The sequence below is a fragment of the Dendropsophus ebraccatus genome, chromosome 1 (assembly GCF_027789765.1).
Source record: "Dendropsophus ebraccatus isolate aDenEbr1 chromosome 1, aDenEbr1.pat, whole genome shotgun sequence".
Lineage (NCBI taxonomy): Eukaryota > Metazoa > Chordata > Amphibia > Anura > Hylidae > Dendropsophus > Dendropsophus ebraccatus.
In genome coordinates, this window is record NC_091454.1 from 142,344,550 (window position 1) to 142,362,477 (window position 17,928).

Genomic DNA, 17,928 nt, shown 5'->3' on the forward strand with positions numbered 1-17,928 from the left:
CCACCCAATCCAGAAGTGCCAATTATGATGCTCCAGGACTACTGGCTCTTCTCAGTACCCCTGGTGCAGTGGTTACTGGGGTAATAATGGGGGATGTTAGTGTTAGCCATTTTATACCTGGTAACAATAATAAAAAAAATGTACAGTATGTTCCGTGTTAGCCAGAAAAATCCATATTGTGGTAAATACTTGTGATCAAAGTATTTTAGGAGTGATACCTTTATTGGCCAACAAAAAATTGTTAGAGCTGTGAGCTTTCCGGCTTCACAAGATCCCTTCATCAGACAAGTTCACAAATGAATAACTTGCAGAAACAGCACAAAATTTTAGGGATGTTACAAGCAAGAAGGGTGAGACATCTGTGAATAAGGGGGGGGGGATGAGAGGGTAAATACATCACATAGATAAGCCAGGGCAATAAAAAGGACTTGTAAATTAAAGCTTATTTGGAAGTCTAAGAGTCTTGGTCAGTTCAGTCTTATCTGTGGAGTGTGTCCGTGTAGTGGGTCATAAATCCAGGTGCCAGGTTTAGTCCATGTAGTGGGTCATAAATCCAGGTGCCAGGTTTAGTCCTTGTAGTGGGTCATAAATCCAGGTGCCAGGTTTAATCCATGTGTTAATGACTGGAATGTTTTTATAAATTTGAATTCCCACACTTTCCTCTCTGTCACTCTTGAGGACCATAACCTTTAAATGTTATTCTATGGTCCAGTCCTGAGAAATGTTGGCCTACAGGGGTGTTGAGACTTCTTTTTATTGTATGTCTATGTAAGGTCATTCTAGTTTGTAGTCTGTTTTGTTTCCCCAATGTAAATCCCTGTTGGGCATCATGTACACTTTATCATGTAGACCACATTGAAGGATGTACATGAAAAAGCATTGGTGATTGTGTAGTCCAGCTGTGTGTTGGGGATGCGGATTGTGTGTGTTTGTAGTATGTGGGGACATGTGCTGCATTTTCTGTTGTTGCAGGGGAAGGTGCCAGTCTGTCATTAACACATGGATTAAACCTGGCACCTGGATTTATGACCCACTACATGGACTAAACCTGGCACCTGGATTTATGACCCACTACATGGACACACTCCACAGATAGGACTGAACTGACCAAGAATCTTGGACTTCCAAATAAGCTTTAATTTACAACAAGTCCTTTTTATTGCCCTGGCTTATCTATGTGATGTATTTACCCTCTCATCCCCCACCCCCTTATTCACAGATGTCTCTCTTTTCTTGCTTGTAACATCCCTATAATGTTGTGCTGTTTCTGTAAGTCATTCATTTGTGAACTTGTCTGATGAAGGGATCTTGTGAATCCCGAAAGCTCACAGCTCTAACAATTTTTTGTTGGCCAATAAAGGTATCACTCCTAAAATACTTTGATCACAAGTATTTACCAAGATACCTGCTAACACTAAGCCCTGACTTAGTAATGGATGCTGTCTATCAGACAATTGAGAAGTGTTTTATTCAAAAAATAATTCTCTACCTGTAACAACACCACACAGCACGCTGTATTCTCTACCTGTAACACCACACTGTATTCTCTAGCAGTAACACTACACTGTATTCTCCACCTGTAACACCACACAGCACGCTGTATTCTCTACCTGTAAAACCACACAGCACGCTGTATTCTCTACCTGTAACACCACACTGTATTCTCTACCTGTAAAACCACACAGCACGCTGTATTCTCTACCTGTAAACACCACACAGCATGCTGTATTCTCTACCAGTAACACCACACTGCATGTTCTACCTGTAACACCACACAGCACGCTGTATTCTCTACCTGTAACACCCCACTGTATTCTCTACCAGTAACACCACACAACACGCTGCATTCTCTACCTGTAACACCCCACACAGCACACTGCATTCTCTACCTGTAACACCACACTGTATTCTCTACCTGTAACACCACACAGCCCGCTGTATTCTCTACCTGTAACACCACACAGCACGCTGTATTCTCTACCTGTAACGCCACACAGCACGCTGTATTCTCTACCTGTAACACAGATATTGGAATAAAGCCTTTTAAATTTTAGCCTCCTCAGGCACCTCATTTATCCTGATTTATCAGGCGTAAATCATGATTCCAATCTACACCTGCTGGAAGCGCACAGCCTGCCAAATTTAGTTAGAGGGGTCAGGGCCTAAATTTAACACTGGCGTACGAGTACATGGTCTTGATAAATTCCACCCCCCAACCAATATTGCAATTAAAGCGTAACTGTCATTTCAGGGTCATTTTTCTGAAAACATTAAATATCAACAGTACAAGCGATTTTAAGAAACTCTGTAATAGGTTTTATGTACTATAAGAGTTTTCTTCTGGACTGAAAAAGCAATCTCCCAGCCTCCCCCTCACATCAAATGAAGCAGGATTTCTGTCTCCATTATGTGGCTATGGAGAGGGGAGGGGCTGTTAGGAGTGACTGAGCACGGAGCAGTCCTGCACAGCACAACACCCTGCAATCTTCTCTCAGTAAGTTCATAGATAAGCACTGACCTTTCTGAAACCTGAATCCTGCGTTTTAGGTGCCCAGAGAGTCTACAAACAGCTGACCTTCATGTCACCTCTTCCTGCTCCCTCAGCCCCTCCCCCCTTCATAGGCTTACAATGGAGAGAGCAGAACCAGTCTTCACTGGCTTCTCTGTAATGAAGACGTGTTTGCCTGATAATGTACAGATAAGAAGTCGGGGGGGGGGGGGGGGGGAGGCTGGGAGATTGCTTCTTGAGTACAGAAGGAGGCTTTTTTGGCTGATGAAACCTATTACAGAGTTTCTTAAAATCGCTTATACTACTGATTTCTGCAATAAAAAAAAAAGACAGTTACGCTTTAAGTGTTCTGAATGTCAGCATATCAGAAAAGTGAAGGGTAAAAAAAAAAACCACAACAGAATGGCAGTATATAGTGCATTCTACAATGTTATACCCCAGGTATGCCCTATTCAAAGAGAAGATAAGTTGGTTTCTCAAATTGGGAAATATTAATATTCCCTGTCATCACTCTGCTTAAAATCTATCCAGAAGCACAGCCAGCTCTGTAGTCGGTGGGGGTCACAGATTCACTTCATCAATTCAAACCTTCTTCCTTTAGGCTACATTAACACAGATTTTGAAGTCCAAGCAGACAGCAAAGCTTATGAACACACAAAAATATAGAAAATTTCAAGTGTGCTTTTTATTTCATATTACAAGGTTTTACACTTTTGGTTTAAATCTAAAACTTGTGTAAAAATAAAAAAAAATAGAAGTGAGGCATTGCAAAGATTATGTCCGCATTGATAGGTAATCTCTCCCAATTTGACATTATTGTGGAATAGTTAGAACATCTGCATTCAGCTAAAAAACATACAGGGGAGGAGGAATGCAGTTAGACCATAAAAGAATGAACAGATATGATGCAAGATTATTCTCATGGTGTTTAGAATGGAAGACAATAAGTCTACACTGACCAGCTTCTGAAATTTCAGATTTTAAATTAGATACAACTTAAATAATCTAACGTCTATAAACAAATCATTGTACATGAGAACAGACAGTATGTCAATTCAAATAACCATTCTATAGGAAATATTGGGAATGCTTCATACTGCTTATTTGGGGATGGATTCATATACAAGTATATCTTAGCTTTGGCTTTGTCATCTTGCCTTAAAAATACCAATGTACCTTACATGTTCACATAAAACAGTTACAGAGAAACTGATGCTTAGGAACTGGCCAAAAACTTTTATTTTACCACATATTTTTATTCTTTAGTGTAAACACTGGCCAGTACCCAGTGATGGATTTGGTTTCATTATCCTAGAATGACTGTACTTTATAGAAGTACGTTAATTTGGACCAGATTTTGCATAGGTAAGAATCTTGAAAGTAGAAAAAAATATGACTAACTGTATTCATAAAACAAACAAAAAAAAAAATAGTAGGCAGATACCAAAACAAACCGTTAAAAAAAACAAACAAAAAGACACTTTGGAAAAATTTGGGCCAATAAAAGGCCACCCATACTTGGCACGATGGCTAACTGCATTCTAATCCATCCCTTCCCAGTTTAATCTGTTGACGTAAAGACGTAATCTTTAGCCATTTATAAGGAAGGGGGAGGAGGGGTAGTTTGGGGGAAATGAAAATATATCCGTTCCAATCCCAGCCCTGCGGTTTTTGTTTCAAAAACTGCAATAATAGGGACGTCTTATCAAGCAGTGTCTTCAGAAAACAGATGTCACAGGTAAACGACAGCAGTTTTACAGGTTGTTCAGCTCCAGAAGTGTTTGGTCCAACATCTGATGCATATTTAAGTTCTCTTCTTTTGCATGCGCCACTTTTTCTGTGGTAAAAACAAAGTAAAATTTATGAGGGCTATGTATCCAATAGTCCTGAAAACTTGTGTTAGGACACAAAACAAGAATACAAATGCAGATTACAAGTGTTATTAACAAAACAGCCCAATTCATATGCATGGATGTGTATACAATGTAAACTGGTATATTTGCAGGGTCCCAGGATTGCAAAGGCACATAAGCCTCATTTACATAGTAACAGTGCATATAAGATTACACCCAGTGGCGCCGCAATGATGAGGCGACCTGAGTCGTCTGCCTCAGGCGGCACCACCAGCTATCTTCATGGAGGCAGCATTCAGTGGCAGATTATAATATGGGCGGTTCGGGTGGCCGCCCACATTATAATCTGCCACTGATTGTACCATGTACTGGAGCCCCCCCGCGCCCGGACAGCATCTGTAATGAGATGCTGGGAGCGCGGGAGACTGTATTCATAAGCGCCGCAATGAATCAGCCGCGCCGTGCTGTTACTAGGCGCACGGGGAGCTCTCTGATGCGCGCGCTGCCGGGGACAGGACAGGACACCTCCGGCAGCCACACATCAGCTGGGACCAGACGAGAGAGGCTCGACGGGGGAACGGAGGGTAGGTGAGTTATGTGCTGTTTTTGTTTTATCTGCTGTGCAGGGGGGGGGGGGGGGGGGGGGAAGAGGGGGACCATCTCCTAAAAGATCAGCACCCTCCTCTCCTGACATCCTCTGTGCTGCTGTGACCTCTCCTAAAAGATCAGCACCCTCCTCTCCTGCCATCCTCTGTGCTGCTGGGACTTCTCCTATAGTATTAGCACCCTCCTCTCCTGACATCCTCTGTGCTGCTGGGACCTCTCCTATAAGATCAGCCCCCTCCTCTCCTGACATCCTCTGTGCAGCAAGGGACCAAACAATATGTTCATTGGGGACAGCAGTGTGGGGGGGGGGGGGGGGGGGGGACTAGTGGATTATAATGTGGGCGGATTGACCGGGGGGGGGGGGGGGGAAGCATTCTATAGTTCGCCTCGAGCAGCAGAGAGGCTAGAATCACCCCTGATTACACCAAGCCATACTGCCTATTATATATCCATGCAATAAATTGGGATACATAATTGACAAGAGCACAGTTACTCAAACACAAAAACAATGCAACCTGCAAAGATAAGTCATGTTATATGGGTTCTAGGTTAGAAAAAAAACAAAATCATTTTTGGAGTTCAGCATATGTTTACCTTTGCACATAGTTTTACTGTTTATATATCCATTTTCTGCATTATAGTTGAATACAGGATAGACTTGCCGACACCTGGCACCCCTGCTGTTCGCCACCTACACTACACACTACACCGCTTACTGCAGTTTAGCTGCCGTTCACTTGAACTGGAGCGGAGCTGCAATTATGCATGTCCACCACCAAACAGTGAATGGGGACAACTAGTTGTCAACCATTTCCAGTGGGAAACAGAACTAGGATTACAGTGGATATAATACAGTACTCTGGATCAGTACAAGTAAATAAAAATTTTGGCAGCGCTACTCAACTCTTTATGCAGGGATCATAGCTTACAGTCTACACATACATTTTAACAGAAAGGGAAACATATGCTGTAAACATAAGGTGAAATTCACGAAAACAAACATTTTCATAATCTTACATTAGAGATTTACTTATGGCCTATCCCTAGAATAGACCATCTCTCTTTTCGACATGTAAAGCCATGTCATATAAATATAGATTTATTAAAGTGCGTAAAATAGAAACTGGTGTAAACTACCCATACAGAATGCACCTGTTTCTATAGTACACACTTTTATAAATCTGGTTTTGCCTTTAATATATGATCCATATGCTTAAATGAATTTCATCCCAATATCTTAAAAACAAGACATGCATAAAAGTTATTTTCAAACCATACCATTAATGTTATAGCAGATATGCACACGTTTTTGGTTACACATTGTTAAATCAAACAATAGCAAAAGTTGATACAATACCTTATCTGGCCAGTAACGTTACAAGTTTACAAGACTCACCACGCAGTAAAACGTGACATATCTTCAAAAGTCATCACAGGGTCCATTTTGTGTTATTCTAATTCTATAAGTGTTGACTTTAACCCTTTGAGGACCAGGCCCAAAATGACCCAGTGGACCGCGCAATTTTGATCTTAGTGTTTTCGTTTTTCCCTCCGCCTCTTCTAAGAGCTCTAGCACTCTCAGTTTTCTATCTACAAGCCATGTAATGGCTTGTTTTTTACAGGAATAGTTGTACTTTGTAATGGCGTCATTCATTTTACCATAACATGTATGATGGAATTCCAAATATATTTATGAAGATATAAATTGGTGAAATCGTAAAAAAGAATGCAATATGGTAACGTTTGGGGGGTTCCTGTGTCTAAGTAATGCACTATATGGTAAAACATGACAAAATGACATGATATTACTCTATAGGTCAGTCCGATTTCCTCATGCACCAACGGCAAAATAATAACTCTACAACTACGAGGAACAAAAACTTTCCATTTATACACTAATTATGCATGTACATAACCAGAAAACCTCCTATGGACTGTAAGTTACTGAACTCTAAAAATATTTCTATGAAAGGAAAGGGGGGTTAAAAACAGCTGGGTGAAGCTGTGTAAGCCGATAAGAAACCCTCAAAGAGGTAACATCTGGTTCCTGTACAGAGACACTACTGACTCACTGTTAGATCACCATCCAGCCAAGAGAGAAAAAAAAAACCTCCTAGAACACAGATCTATGCTCACAATGATATACACAAGACAACTTAATAAAGACAAGGAAGGGGGCTGGATAAGGAGCCTGCAGGTTATCACATCATACTTTTAATCCCCTGGCAACATCCCTTTATTATTACAGTAGACACGTGCCCCGGATGTATGGGGTAGGCCGAGAAGCAAAGTCCTCTCATAACAGGCAGGTGCCAGCTACTATGTTGCAATGCTGTTCATTTAACCCCCAAAATGTCAGGGTGAATAGTAACCATGGCATCTAGAGCCAGTATGATTAGGTCTTTCATTGTGACCCCATCACATTGGCCTCTGAAGGCCTCAGTGGCTGTCCTGTAAGATCTCCTATTAAAGCCTGTGTTATGCAGAATGTGCTAGGAGACTGCAGATGTAACTACACACTGCAATAGAGCGATATATTGGTCAAATGCAAATATCACTGCTACAACGCAATAGAGAAGATGGAAACCTAGGTCTAGATGTCCTGTAGTCCAGATAAACATATCCATAAAGCATGGCCACAAGGGGCGTCACTACATTTTAAAGGAGAAGTCCGGCCAAAATTAATTTTTGATATGTTGTTACTTATGAAAAGTTATACAAATTTCTAATGTACATTAATTATGGGAAATGCACATATAGAGCTATTTCCCTTAATTTAGTAGATCAGGAAGTGTTAGAAATATCTCTGAAGAAGTGACGTCACGACCCAGGGTGTAATTCCTATGGAGTGTCCAGCAGGGGGCGCTCTCTATATAGAAGTCTATGGGACTTTATTGTTTCTATGGGTTTCTATGTAATGTAATGTAATGTAATGTACAGTGCTTTATTGAATGAATACATCTATGGAATACTTTGGGGAGCAAGTGTCCTTGCTCCCCAAAGTATTGCATAAATGTATTCATTCAATACATTCAATACACAGTAAGCCCGCCGATCCGCCGCATTTCCGCCGAATTTCCGCCGCATTCCCGCCGATCCGCCACACGCTGATCCGCCGCATTCCCGCCGATCCGGACCATATACATTGAACTACAGCTCCCATCATCTGCTTATAGTATGAACAGGTGATGGGAGCTGTAGCTGGGTAATGGATATGACATGCCGCCGGGCGCAGGGGGGAGCCGCTCAGTACACAGGAGCGCTCCCCCCTCCTTCTCCTTCCGGGATAACTTCCGCCTATACCAATGCTGAGTCCCTGCCTGGCCGCCGCTCTCCGCTCTCATATACCGGCTCCCGGCATCAGCGCGGACACCAGGATGCATCGGGAGCCGGTATGTATGGGGGGGAGAGCGGAGAGCGGCGGCCAGGCAGGGACTCAGCATTGGTATAGGCGGAAGTTATCTCGGAAGGAGGAGGAGGAGGGGGGAGCGCTCCTGTGTACTGAGCAGCTCCCCCCTGCGCCCGGCGGCATGTCATATCCATTACCCAGCTACAGCTCCCATCACCTGTTCATACTAGAAGCAGATGATGGGAGCTGTAGTTCAATGTATATGGTCCGGATCGGCGGGAATGCGGCGGATCAGCGTGTGGCGGATCGGCGGGAATGCGGCGGAAATTCGGCGGATCGGCGGGCTTACTGTGTATTGAATGTATTGAATGAATACATTTATGCAATACTTTGGGGAGCAAGGACACTTGCTCCCCAAAGTATTCCATAGATGTATTCATTCAATAAAGCACTGTACACTACATTACATTACATTACATTACATAGAAACCCATAGAAACAATAAAGTCCCATAGACTTCTATATAGAGAGCGCCCCCTGCTGGACACTCCATAGGAATTACACCCTGGGTCGTGACGTCACTTCTTCAGAGATATTTCTAACACTTCCTGATCTACTAAATTAAGGGAAATAGCCCTATATGTGCATTTCCCATAATTAATGTACATTAGAAATTTGTATAACTTTTCATAAGTAACAACATATCAAAAATTAATTTTGGCCGGACTTCTCCTTTAAAATGTCTGGGTGCCATGAACTCACGTATGAATTTCTATTTTTACCCGTTCTGTAAGATCATAGAGCAATGACATCTTAGTATATGGTCATGTATAAAACACAGATGTCCTACAAAGTGTCAAAAGTAGAGATTTGCAGTTTTATTAAAGGTTCATTTAAGGCATTCAATAAATAATGCAGGAAAGAAGAGAGAAAATACACAGTGGGTCTTTTATTTTACAGTGTCTGTACAGCAGAAGAGTGACTTGAGGATTACTACAGAAAGATGGATTTAGGAGTTCAAAGACGAGACTAGAATAATAGGACAGCATAGAAAGGTGTATCCAGCCCAGGTAGGATAGAGATGGCCACATGAAGCAGAGCACATTATCTGTACAGAGAGGGAAACAAGAAAAACAAACAAGACTGAAGAAAGAAATCTATAGAAACACGATCAGTTAGGACTTGTTCACACACAGCAGCCATCATGCATTTTTAGCCAGAAATTGAGAAAGAGGTGACAGAAATATTTCACTATTAAATATTTCCCTTAGAGATGGCTTTTGCTAAAAGCAGCTATGTGAACCTAGTGTAGGAAGATCCCAATTAAAGGACAGGGAAGCAAGAAAATTTGTGTTTCTTACACCAGCTAATTCATTGGAGAATATAGCCAAGTTAGCAAGTCTAAAGAAAAACCTGACAGCACAGATATGCATATATCCTAGCTGCCCATCACAGGAGCATCACAGTTACCTTTAGCACTGCTGGGATCTGGCACTTCCCTCTATATTTCGGGTAACCGTGTCACAGAGGCAGGTCTGTCTGCATCCACCAGATGCCCCCCCTCAGCCCCCGCTCTCCACTACGTCTTCCGGCCGCCCGCATCTCCTCCTAAACGATTGACAACTGTCTCACGTTGTAATCCACTGTCAATCATTCTGGAGGAGACTGCCTGGAGACAGCAGCAGCCGGAGAGCATGACGGGCACAGGCCGTAACAAACCCGCCTCTGACACTGTCAGTATGAAACAAAACAGAGCAGTACTGAAGGTAACTATGCCCTGCTTGTGTGATAGCTAATTGGAAACTGGCAGTAACGATATAAACATATCTGTGCTGTTAGTTTACCTTTAAGTCTAAAATAAAGCCACAATCATAAATGCCTACTAATCTGTACTGTGCTTAATACACAGAGTTACTACATGATGTGCGAGTCCTAGGTCCTTGCTTAGACAAAGCTAGGAGTGTGCCCCCCCCCCCAAAAAAGGGCAGGGCTACTGCACCCAGAGCACCAATCTGTCCCCGATGCTTTGGTGGGTAGTATCCCCGCCCCCCAGTGCTCTAAACAGTCTTACTAGAAGCGGTATTAAACTATAGGCTTCATGGAAACTGTGTTGAGGATGAAGGTAAGAGACTTCATCCTCAGCTCCCTGTGCACATTAGGACTTACACACAGGACAAAAATGGCACCAATGACTAATAGGGTTTCCTAGGTTTCCAGCATTGTGTCCGGCACTTTACCAGACAAAACCGAACAGCTTGCTGTGCTATTTTATTTGGTATTTTTGATGGAACATGCAAGTGTAACCCTAGTATGCTGAAACTTGTGTATGGGGAAGGGGGGGGGGGGGGGGGGTCATCCACTTGTTAAGTGTCTTCATTGGTCGGGTTCCTACTGCCAAGACCTCAACTAGTCTGGAGAATGAGCAACAAGAAGCACACAGCATTACCTTTGGCTGTCCAGCGGCTCCATTATAACACTCATGGAGCTGCTGGACAGATGTTAGGTCAAGCAGGGAGTAATTTGCTGGAGCAAGTTTCACATGTCTAATTGGTGGGGGTCACAGCAGACCCCAACTGGTCAAAAGTTTTGACACATCATGACATGACAAGTTTTTCTAAATGAATGCTTTAAAAGAAGCATCATACAGTTCCTGTCACTTAAAAAAAAAAAAAAAAACCTTTCAACATGTCCTAGCTGTAAGCATATAGTTGGCTCAAGTGTACAGAAAATTTTTAACTGCTAAGGTATGTTCATATTGAGCAAAAACGGTGGAATTCCGTGGCGGAGCTCTCAGCCGCGGAAACCCGCTGTGCTCAGTGTCCTGCAGTGAGTGAATGGAGAGGAGTGTCCGCTTCACCCCCTCTCCGCTCAAAGACACAACGTCACGTCTTTGAGCGGATAGCCGTGGCAGCGGAGGAGCGTGCACCCTCTCCCAAAGACAGGCAATGACACACTGAGATTTGCTCAGTGTGAACATACACTTAGCAAAAGATGAGACCCCACTTACCCAGAGAATTAAAGGGTCCTAGCAAAAGATGAGACCCCACTTACCCAGAGAATTAAAGGGTCCTAGCACTAGTTGAGTAAGATGCCCATCCAACCACTATGAGCCTGTTGTGTAGTTCCCTGCATTCACTTATTGGGCAGGAGAACTGCTGATGTGACATCTGTACTAAAGTTTCAGACTGGATTTTATAAGATTGATTTGTGCAGATGCCCATTATATGTGCACAGCTCAATCCTAAATCTAAAGAATGTCTACATCTAACATGTACTAGAATATTAACCACATCTGTACATGGATGTGATAAGTTAATGTCAGGCTACAATGTTTGAGTGTTTACTTGCTTTAACAGGTCTGTAGGCAAGAAAAGAAGAGCCGTTCTGAAAAGAACGGCCAATGTTTCCATGATGCAAGGATTTGCATTGAAGAAAATGCAAAGAATGGGCTGTTGTCCATAGTCTTGCAATATTTCATTTAAAAGAACGGCCGTTGTTTTGACTGCCAAATAACGGCCATTGTTTATATGTAGTTGAAACATAGAATTAAGCAATCATCACACATAGCATGTACTCTGCAGATTTTACTTTGCATAAAACCTACAGAGTGTTAAAGGGGTATTTTGAATATATATTTTATCTGTAATTAGGGCAAAAATATTGACATTTTCCGCATCAAATCTACAGCATTGGGTGTAAATTTTATGCAGAGGAACACTGCAGATTTTCTTGCTTGCAATCTGCAGCATATATGCCATGTGTAAACATACCCCAGGGAGGACATTCATATAGACTTTGCTCAGCTGAACTGACTAATTTGTTCAGCAAACACCAAATGTGTTTGAGATATTCAGCATACTTCAGTGGTGGGAAGAGTATGCCTACATTTAGGCCATATTGGCAAAAAAAGGGCCTAGAGAAAAGGAAGAACCTGCAGGTTGGTTTTTTTTAGTACTATGTTGATGCAGGCTCAGTGTAAGGAGAATTAAATAGTCTGTTGGTAAAGTCACAGCCTATGGACAAGTCCAAGCCACTGGCTTGCATGAAGCTGAACACTGGCTTGCAATATGCACAAGTTATAAAACTAAAAAAAAAAAGTGCCCATACGATTACAATAGTCCTCGTCTGAGAGATGTTTCTCCAATTTCCCATACACATGCATGCCCAGTGGCAAGTGTGCATGGTTTACACCGAGGAGAGACATAAGCTACTGCCAGACCACTGTCAGCAGTTTATTTTCTGTGTGAATCAGACATGTTAAAAATCCAACATGTCCAATGCTTCTCCCCTTCCACATCTGCTGTCAGGGCACAAGTTGGCAAAGCCCTATACACTTTCGATGGTATGTATGTTACCAAATAAAGGCTTGTTATTTAAAAAGGACCAGTTCACACAGAGTAAAACTGGCTGAATTCTGCCAGCCTCCATGTCATACTGGCAGTCTATAAGACGCTTGTGCGCCTACTCTCTCCACGCGGAAGGCTCAACATGTCAATTCTTCTGCATGCAGAGAGAGGAGACACGCAAGCCTCTGATTGACTGCCAGTATGACACGGAGGCTGGCAGTATTTCGCCAGTTTTACTCTGCGTGAACTAGCCCTAAATCTATGCAGTGAAACCCATGTGTCCTACTTTAAGTGCTAGGTGCAGTTAACTATACTTGAGATGGATCATTGCAGGCCATCAAATTCAAGCACAATTAAGCTGTATTCTATGTAATGGGAGTCTCTTGACTAACTCCCCCCCCCCCCTTTTTACATGTTGGAATTCGTCATTTGATATTGTTACTTGTTATACTGTTTGGGAAAATCTATACAAATTCCTTGTGAAAAGGTCTTCATGAAATGTCCCAATAGGTGGAATCTTCTTGTCTGTAGCTTTCCAAAGTGATGCTCTAGTAATGAGGAGAAGATGCTGTCCTATTGGGTCAGTCGAGGAAGTGGTCCCAAAAGAGCACTGCAGTGCCTATAAGTAGCTGCATACAATATTGCTCTACATCAGTAACCCCCCAGGCCTTTATCTTCTGTGCTACCGATGATGGCCATGTATTATGTAATATTATAATACTAATTTCAGTCCATCCCGTTCTACTGAAGAATGTAATAAAATAAATCAGTGGTTTGACAAAAATGAGTCAGAACATCTGATGGTGATTTATACGATGAGTGGAGATAGGTGGGGAGAATCACCTTTGCCTAGTAATGGCTCTCTGGTGAGCTGGGCACGCAGAAACATTGCTATGTGCAGAATTTACCTATACAGATGATAATTTCTAGGTATGTATCATCAATAACAAACCTACCTAAGCACTATCTGTCCACTGTACAGGCTTTTAGAAAATGCCACCAGAATTTAAATTCTTTGTACCTGCCTGTCTCAGAAATAGGCAGATACAAGAGGTGAGGCTAACAAAGGCCTCACCATCTTGTTAGGAAGCCTTAAAATCACTTTTCCTTCTGCCACATGGGAAAGGTATAGCTGAAATGTTATAGTGAATGCACAGAATTCAGTCCCCAAACCATTAACTGCTATAGGTATTGTAAGAAGGGATTTCGATGGCACTGGAGTAAATAAGCAAATGTAAATTAGAGTCATTAGTTTTCCTGTCTGGAATAGAAAGCATACAAGCTGCATACAATGGCTCCACCCAATCTTTTGACAGATATTATTCCTATAGTATGCAAACCAAAGCACTGTTAAATTGGTACTCTTGGGGGGGGGGAACTTTTGCGAGTAGGGGATGGGGAACATAATACATAATGTATACCTACCGGTCCCCCCCGTAATGTCATGACATAGCTGATTAATGCCCCACTGGGCCAGTCAGTGACTGGGACGGGACAACGCTGCAGTCACTGAGTGGCTGAGTGGGTACTTTTCCCCGTGCCTTAGCAGAGAGCTATGGAGAAAATGATAGCCAGTGGGAGTCCAGGAGCCTGTTGACTCAGCGCTGCAGTGGCAGAGGGACTGGTAAATATACAATATTATGTTCTCCCCACTCCTGCCTGCACTATATTTTTTGTTTTTGCCCATAGCACCCCTTTAAGTCTATACAACATAACAGAAAAACACAAAAAATACAAAGTGGCCCTTAGGCAATTGGAGCTACCAATACCCATATGACATACAAGTGTGTATCAGGTTCTTTAAGAATAAATAAAATGTTCAAAATATCTTGCTGCATGATCAAGTTCTACTAAATGGAAATATCTTAAGACATAAATATAAGCCAAGGCAACCTTTACGCATCAAGAACATTTGATTTATCGGCAAATCCAGTTAGATTTCCTGACCCATAGGGTTCTATCAGGCACAGACACCCTTCAGGATTTTTCCTGAAGGGTGTCAGTTCCGGAAAATAGGTCAGGAAATATTAGAACCTGTCTTATTTTCATACAGAATTCTGTCACGGATGCCCCCATAGAAGTTTATGGGAACATCCGTAAGTATTCCTGATGCGCATCCAGAAAGCACCTGGAATTACGGACACTACAATACCATTTATCAGGAAATCCTAAAACTACTCCTGATTGTTTCCTAACTTTAAATACCGATTAGTCTCAGGAAATACTGATCGTTTCCTGATGCCTTCCTGATCAGTAAAAACTTAGATGTGTGAAAAGGGCCTAAATGGGTATAAATTCCCATTACTCAATAAATAACATTTTTTGGCAAGCCTTTTGTATTTAAGGAGAAATAGGTTGGTTTTAACATAAGAGGTTTTAGCAGAAGAGTGAATTAAACTAAAAAGAGGAGGAGGAGGTTCCCCTGCTCAGCCCCCCCTTCCCCATATGAGCCAGAACAGAATGCTAACCTGTTCCAGCAGTTCCTGTGTTGTTAGACTCCAGTTCTTGTATTACATGGATGGCTATTCTTCTGAACAGCCACCACATAATTTCCCTTGCAATATAGGTTTAGTGTCCCCCAGAAAAACCAGCTATTTGACAGGGTTTGCGGGAGCAGGTCCCTGAGCGATCAGGAATGTTGTCTCGATGAGTTATTCAGGGTTAGAAATTATTAATTGCCTTGCTCTAAAAACAGCAGCACACAGGTCCTCAGGCTGTGTGTGGTATTACAACCAATGTCCTTTTACTTTAAAGCGACTCTGTACCCACAATTTGACCCCCCCAAACCGCTTGTACCTTCAGATAGCTGCATTTAATCCAAGATCTGTCCTGCGGTCCGTTCGGCAGGTGATGCAGTTATTGTCTTAAAAAACTTTTTAACTTGCAGCCCCGTGCCCTATGGCCGTGGCTTACATTGTGTATGCATTAGGCTGGCACCACCTCTTTATCATTAGAAATGCTCAAGGCAGATTGTCTCCTGTCTGAACATTGCACAGGTGCCTTAACGATCCAGCCCATGTTCAGTATTCACACAGCTGCCGAATAGTAGGCAATCTGCCTGGAGCATTTCTAATGATGAAGAGGGTGGGGAGGAGGGATGGAGAGGTGGTGCCAGTCTAATGCATACACAATGTAAGCCACGGCCATAGGGCACGGGGCTGCAAGTTTAAAAGTAGTTTTTTTATGACAATAACAGCATCACCTGCTGAACGGACCCCAGGACAGATCTTGGATTAGAAGCAGCTATCTGAAGGTACAAGCGGTTTTGGTGGTGGGGTGGTGGGGGGTGTCAGATTGTGGGTACAGAGTCGCTTTAAGGGAATTGAGCTGCAAAACCACACCCAAACTAGGGACAAGAGTGGCAGTGTATCTGGAAGAAAGCAGCTAAGTGTTTCTAATCCGGGTAACCCCCCTTAAATCTTCTAAGTAGTGCCCATACAGTTGTATGCACTGTACACCATTTACCTATCATGTTAGATTTTCTTTTTTTTTTTTAATATTGCTGTATTGGGAGGAGCCATTGATGTTTCCATTACCACTCATATGCAGCTTTGTTGGGTTCTACATTAGTGAGCAGTGACAGGTATGAGGAGTTTATATAAGGAAAAAGCAAAACAAATAATGGTAAAAAGCAGAGTTTACATCTGTTTAAGACACTGGCTTTCACACAAAACTATAAAGATTTAAAACATAGTAAGATATCCAACTACTCCCCTGCAACTCAAATCAGCTGTGTGAATTCTTCCATTTTTGCTGATCTACAGATGTTAGCTATAATAGATTTACACATCAAAGATGCCAGTTGTCTAAACAGAGGTAAAAAGTAAGTGAGAGTAAAAGGAAGCCAGAAGTGAGGAGCAAAAAAATAAAATAAAATTAAAAATGAAGGTGTGAGGGTAGGACGTGAGTTTTATTAAGTGAGCAGAGGGGGTAAGAACATAAGCGAAGAAAACATAGAAAGGGGAATTTACATTGAAGTCATGTCATTGAGAGCGTGATCCAGTTCTTCACTGATGGCTTTGTACTTCAGTTTCTGGGCATACAGTTCATCTGCTCAGAGTGAAGGTTGAAGGGAAAACACAAGAGGGTGGAAAGAAATTGACAAAAACAAAAGGAAATGGTGGAGAGGGCAAAAAGGAATTGGAAAAGGAACGATGGAAAGGTATGGTGAGAAAGTAATATAGAGATGAGGGAAAGGGTGGAAGGGAGTCCAGTGTTCGCAACCACCATCCAGGTGCAGGATGAAGAAGCAGACAGCGTGGTGGAGAAGCAGTGAAGAGCCCGGCATGGAAAAACAAATAATGCATGAATAAAAAGAAAAGAAAGACAGATTAGCAACAGAAAAGGACAACATTACCACCTGCCAAGGAGATTTTGATTGGAAAAATAGAATTTTAATATATATTTAAAATCTTTCCCATATGTTCACATCTGTAGTTGGACACAGACGTCTACATCTCAAAACCATGAGTGGACAAAAAAAAACAAAAAAAAAAAACGAAAAAACAAACACAAAGGAATTTTAAAACAGAAAGAAAAACCATACCTTCTAAGTCATCAATGGTCTTTTCCAACTTGGCTACTGTCCTCTCTGCAAACTCAGCACGTGTCTCAGCCTGAAGGACAACAGAAAACATAAGTCTCCAGCTAGTCTAACCAGTCTCCATAGCCGCACATGGTACTAAAAAATAGCCATAAAAATAAAGTAGAACTTGCCTCCTTCAGTTTGTCTGTAAGAACCTTGATTTCCTCCTCATATTTGTCCTCTTTCTGGGAGTACTGTAAACAGAAAGAACAAGGTTCAGTGCATGGATCAGGGCCTTAACCACAACCAGTCACAGCCTAGAGAATGTAAGAAGAAAAGAGTCAGAACAGGAACCAGGGATAACTAAAACCACCAAGGAGACAAAAGTATCCACTCTCTTAGGGCAGTCATATACTGTACTCTTAAAGGGGGTTTCCAGGCTTATATAATTGATGGCCATTAATTACTGATTGGAGTAAGCCCTGCAACATTCATAGTGTAATGTTAAAGGGGACAGAATGCTAAACCAGTGCTTCGTCCATTCTAGTTTCATGATTTTTGGAAGCCCTAGAGGTTGGAACCACAAGGATCATGACAAAAATAAGAATACGGAGCATCCTGCAGCAAATAAAGCTGGCCAGAAAGGAGTGTTATATAAAACTACACAGGACCATCTTTTCACATAGATCTAATAGTATATCCAGAAACAGAATGTTCTCTTAGCGGATAACTTTGATGAT

The 17,928-nt window shown here is 42.1% G+C and overlaps 1 protein-coding gene across 15 annotated transcripts in view; it reads right to left on the reverse strand.

The window, feature by feature from the left end:
* Positions 1-3,174: 3,174 nt before the first annotated feature.
* Positions 3,175-17,928, reverse strand: part of TPM1 (tropomyosin 1) — a 30,655-nt gene continuing 15,901 nt past the window's right edge. For 7 of the 15 annotated variants that reach the window (XM_069980670.1, XM_069980707.1, XM_069980690.1 and 4 more), the window contains 3 exons: positions 17,380-17,442; positions 17,210-17,279; positions 3,175-4,346 (listed from right to left, as the gene is read on the reverse strand). In XM_069980670.1, the coding sequence (XP_069836771.1) occupies positions 4,264-4,346; positions 17,210-17,279; positions 17,380-17,442 (216 nt within the window). In that variant the 3' untranslated portion in view covers positions 3,175-4,263. Of the gene's footprint in view, positions 4,347-9,173; positions 9,426-16,630; positions 16,714-17,209; positions 17,280-17,379; positions 17,443-17,928 lie in introns of those variants that run through there. The other 8 variants (XM_069980715.1, XM_069980680.1, XM_069980664.1 and 5 more) reach the window with 2 other exon arrangements.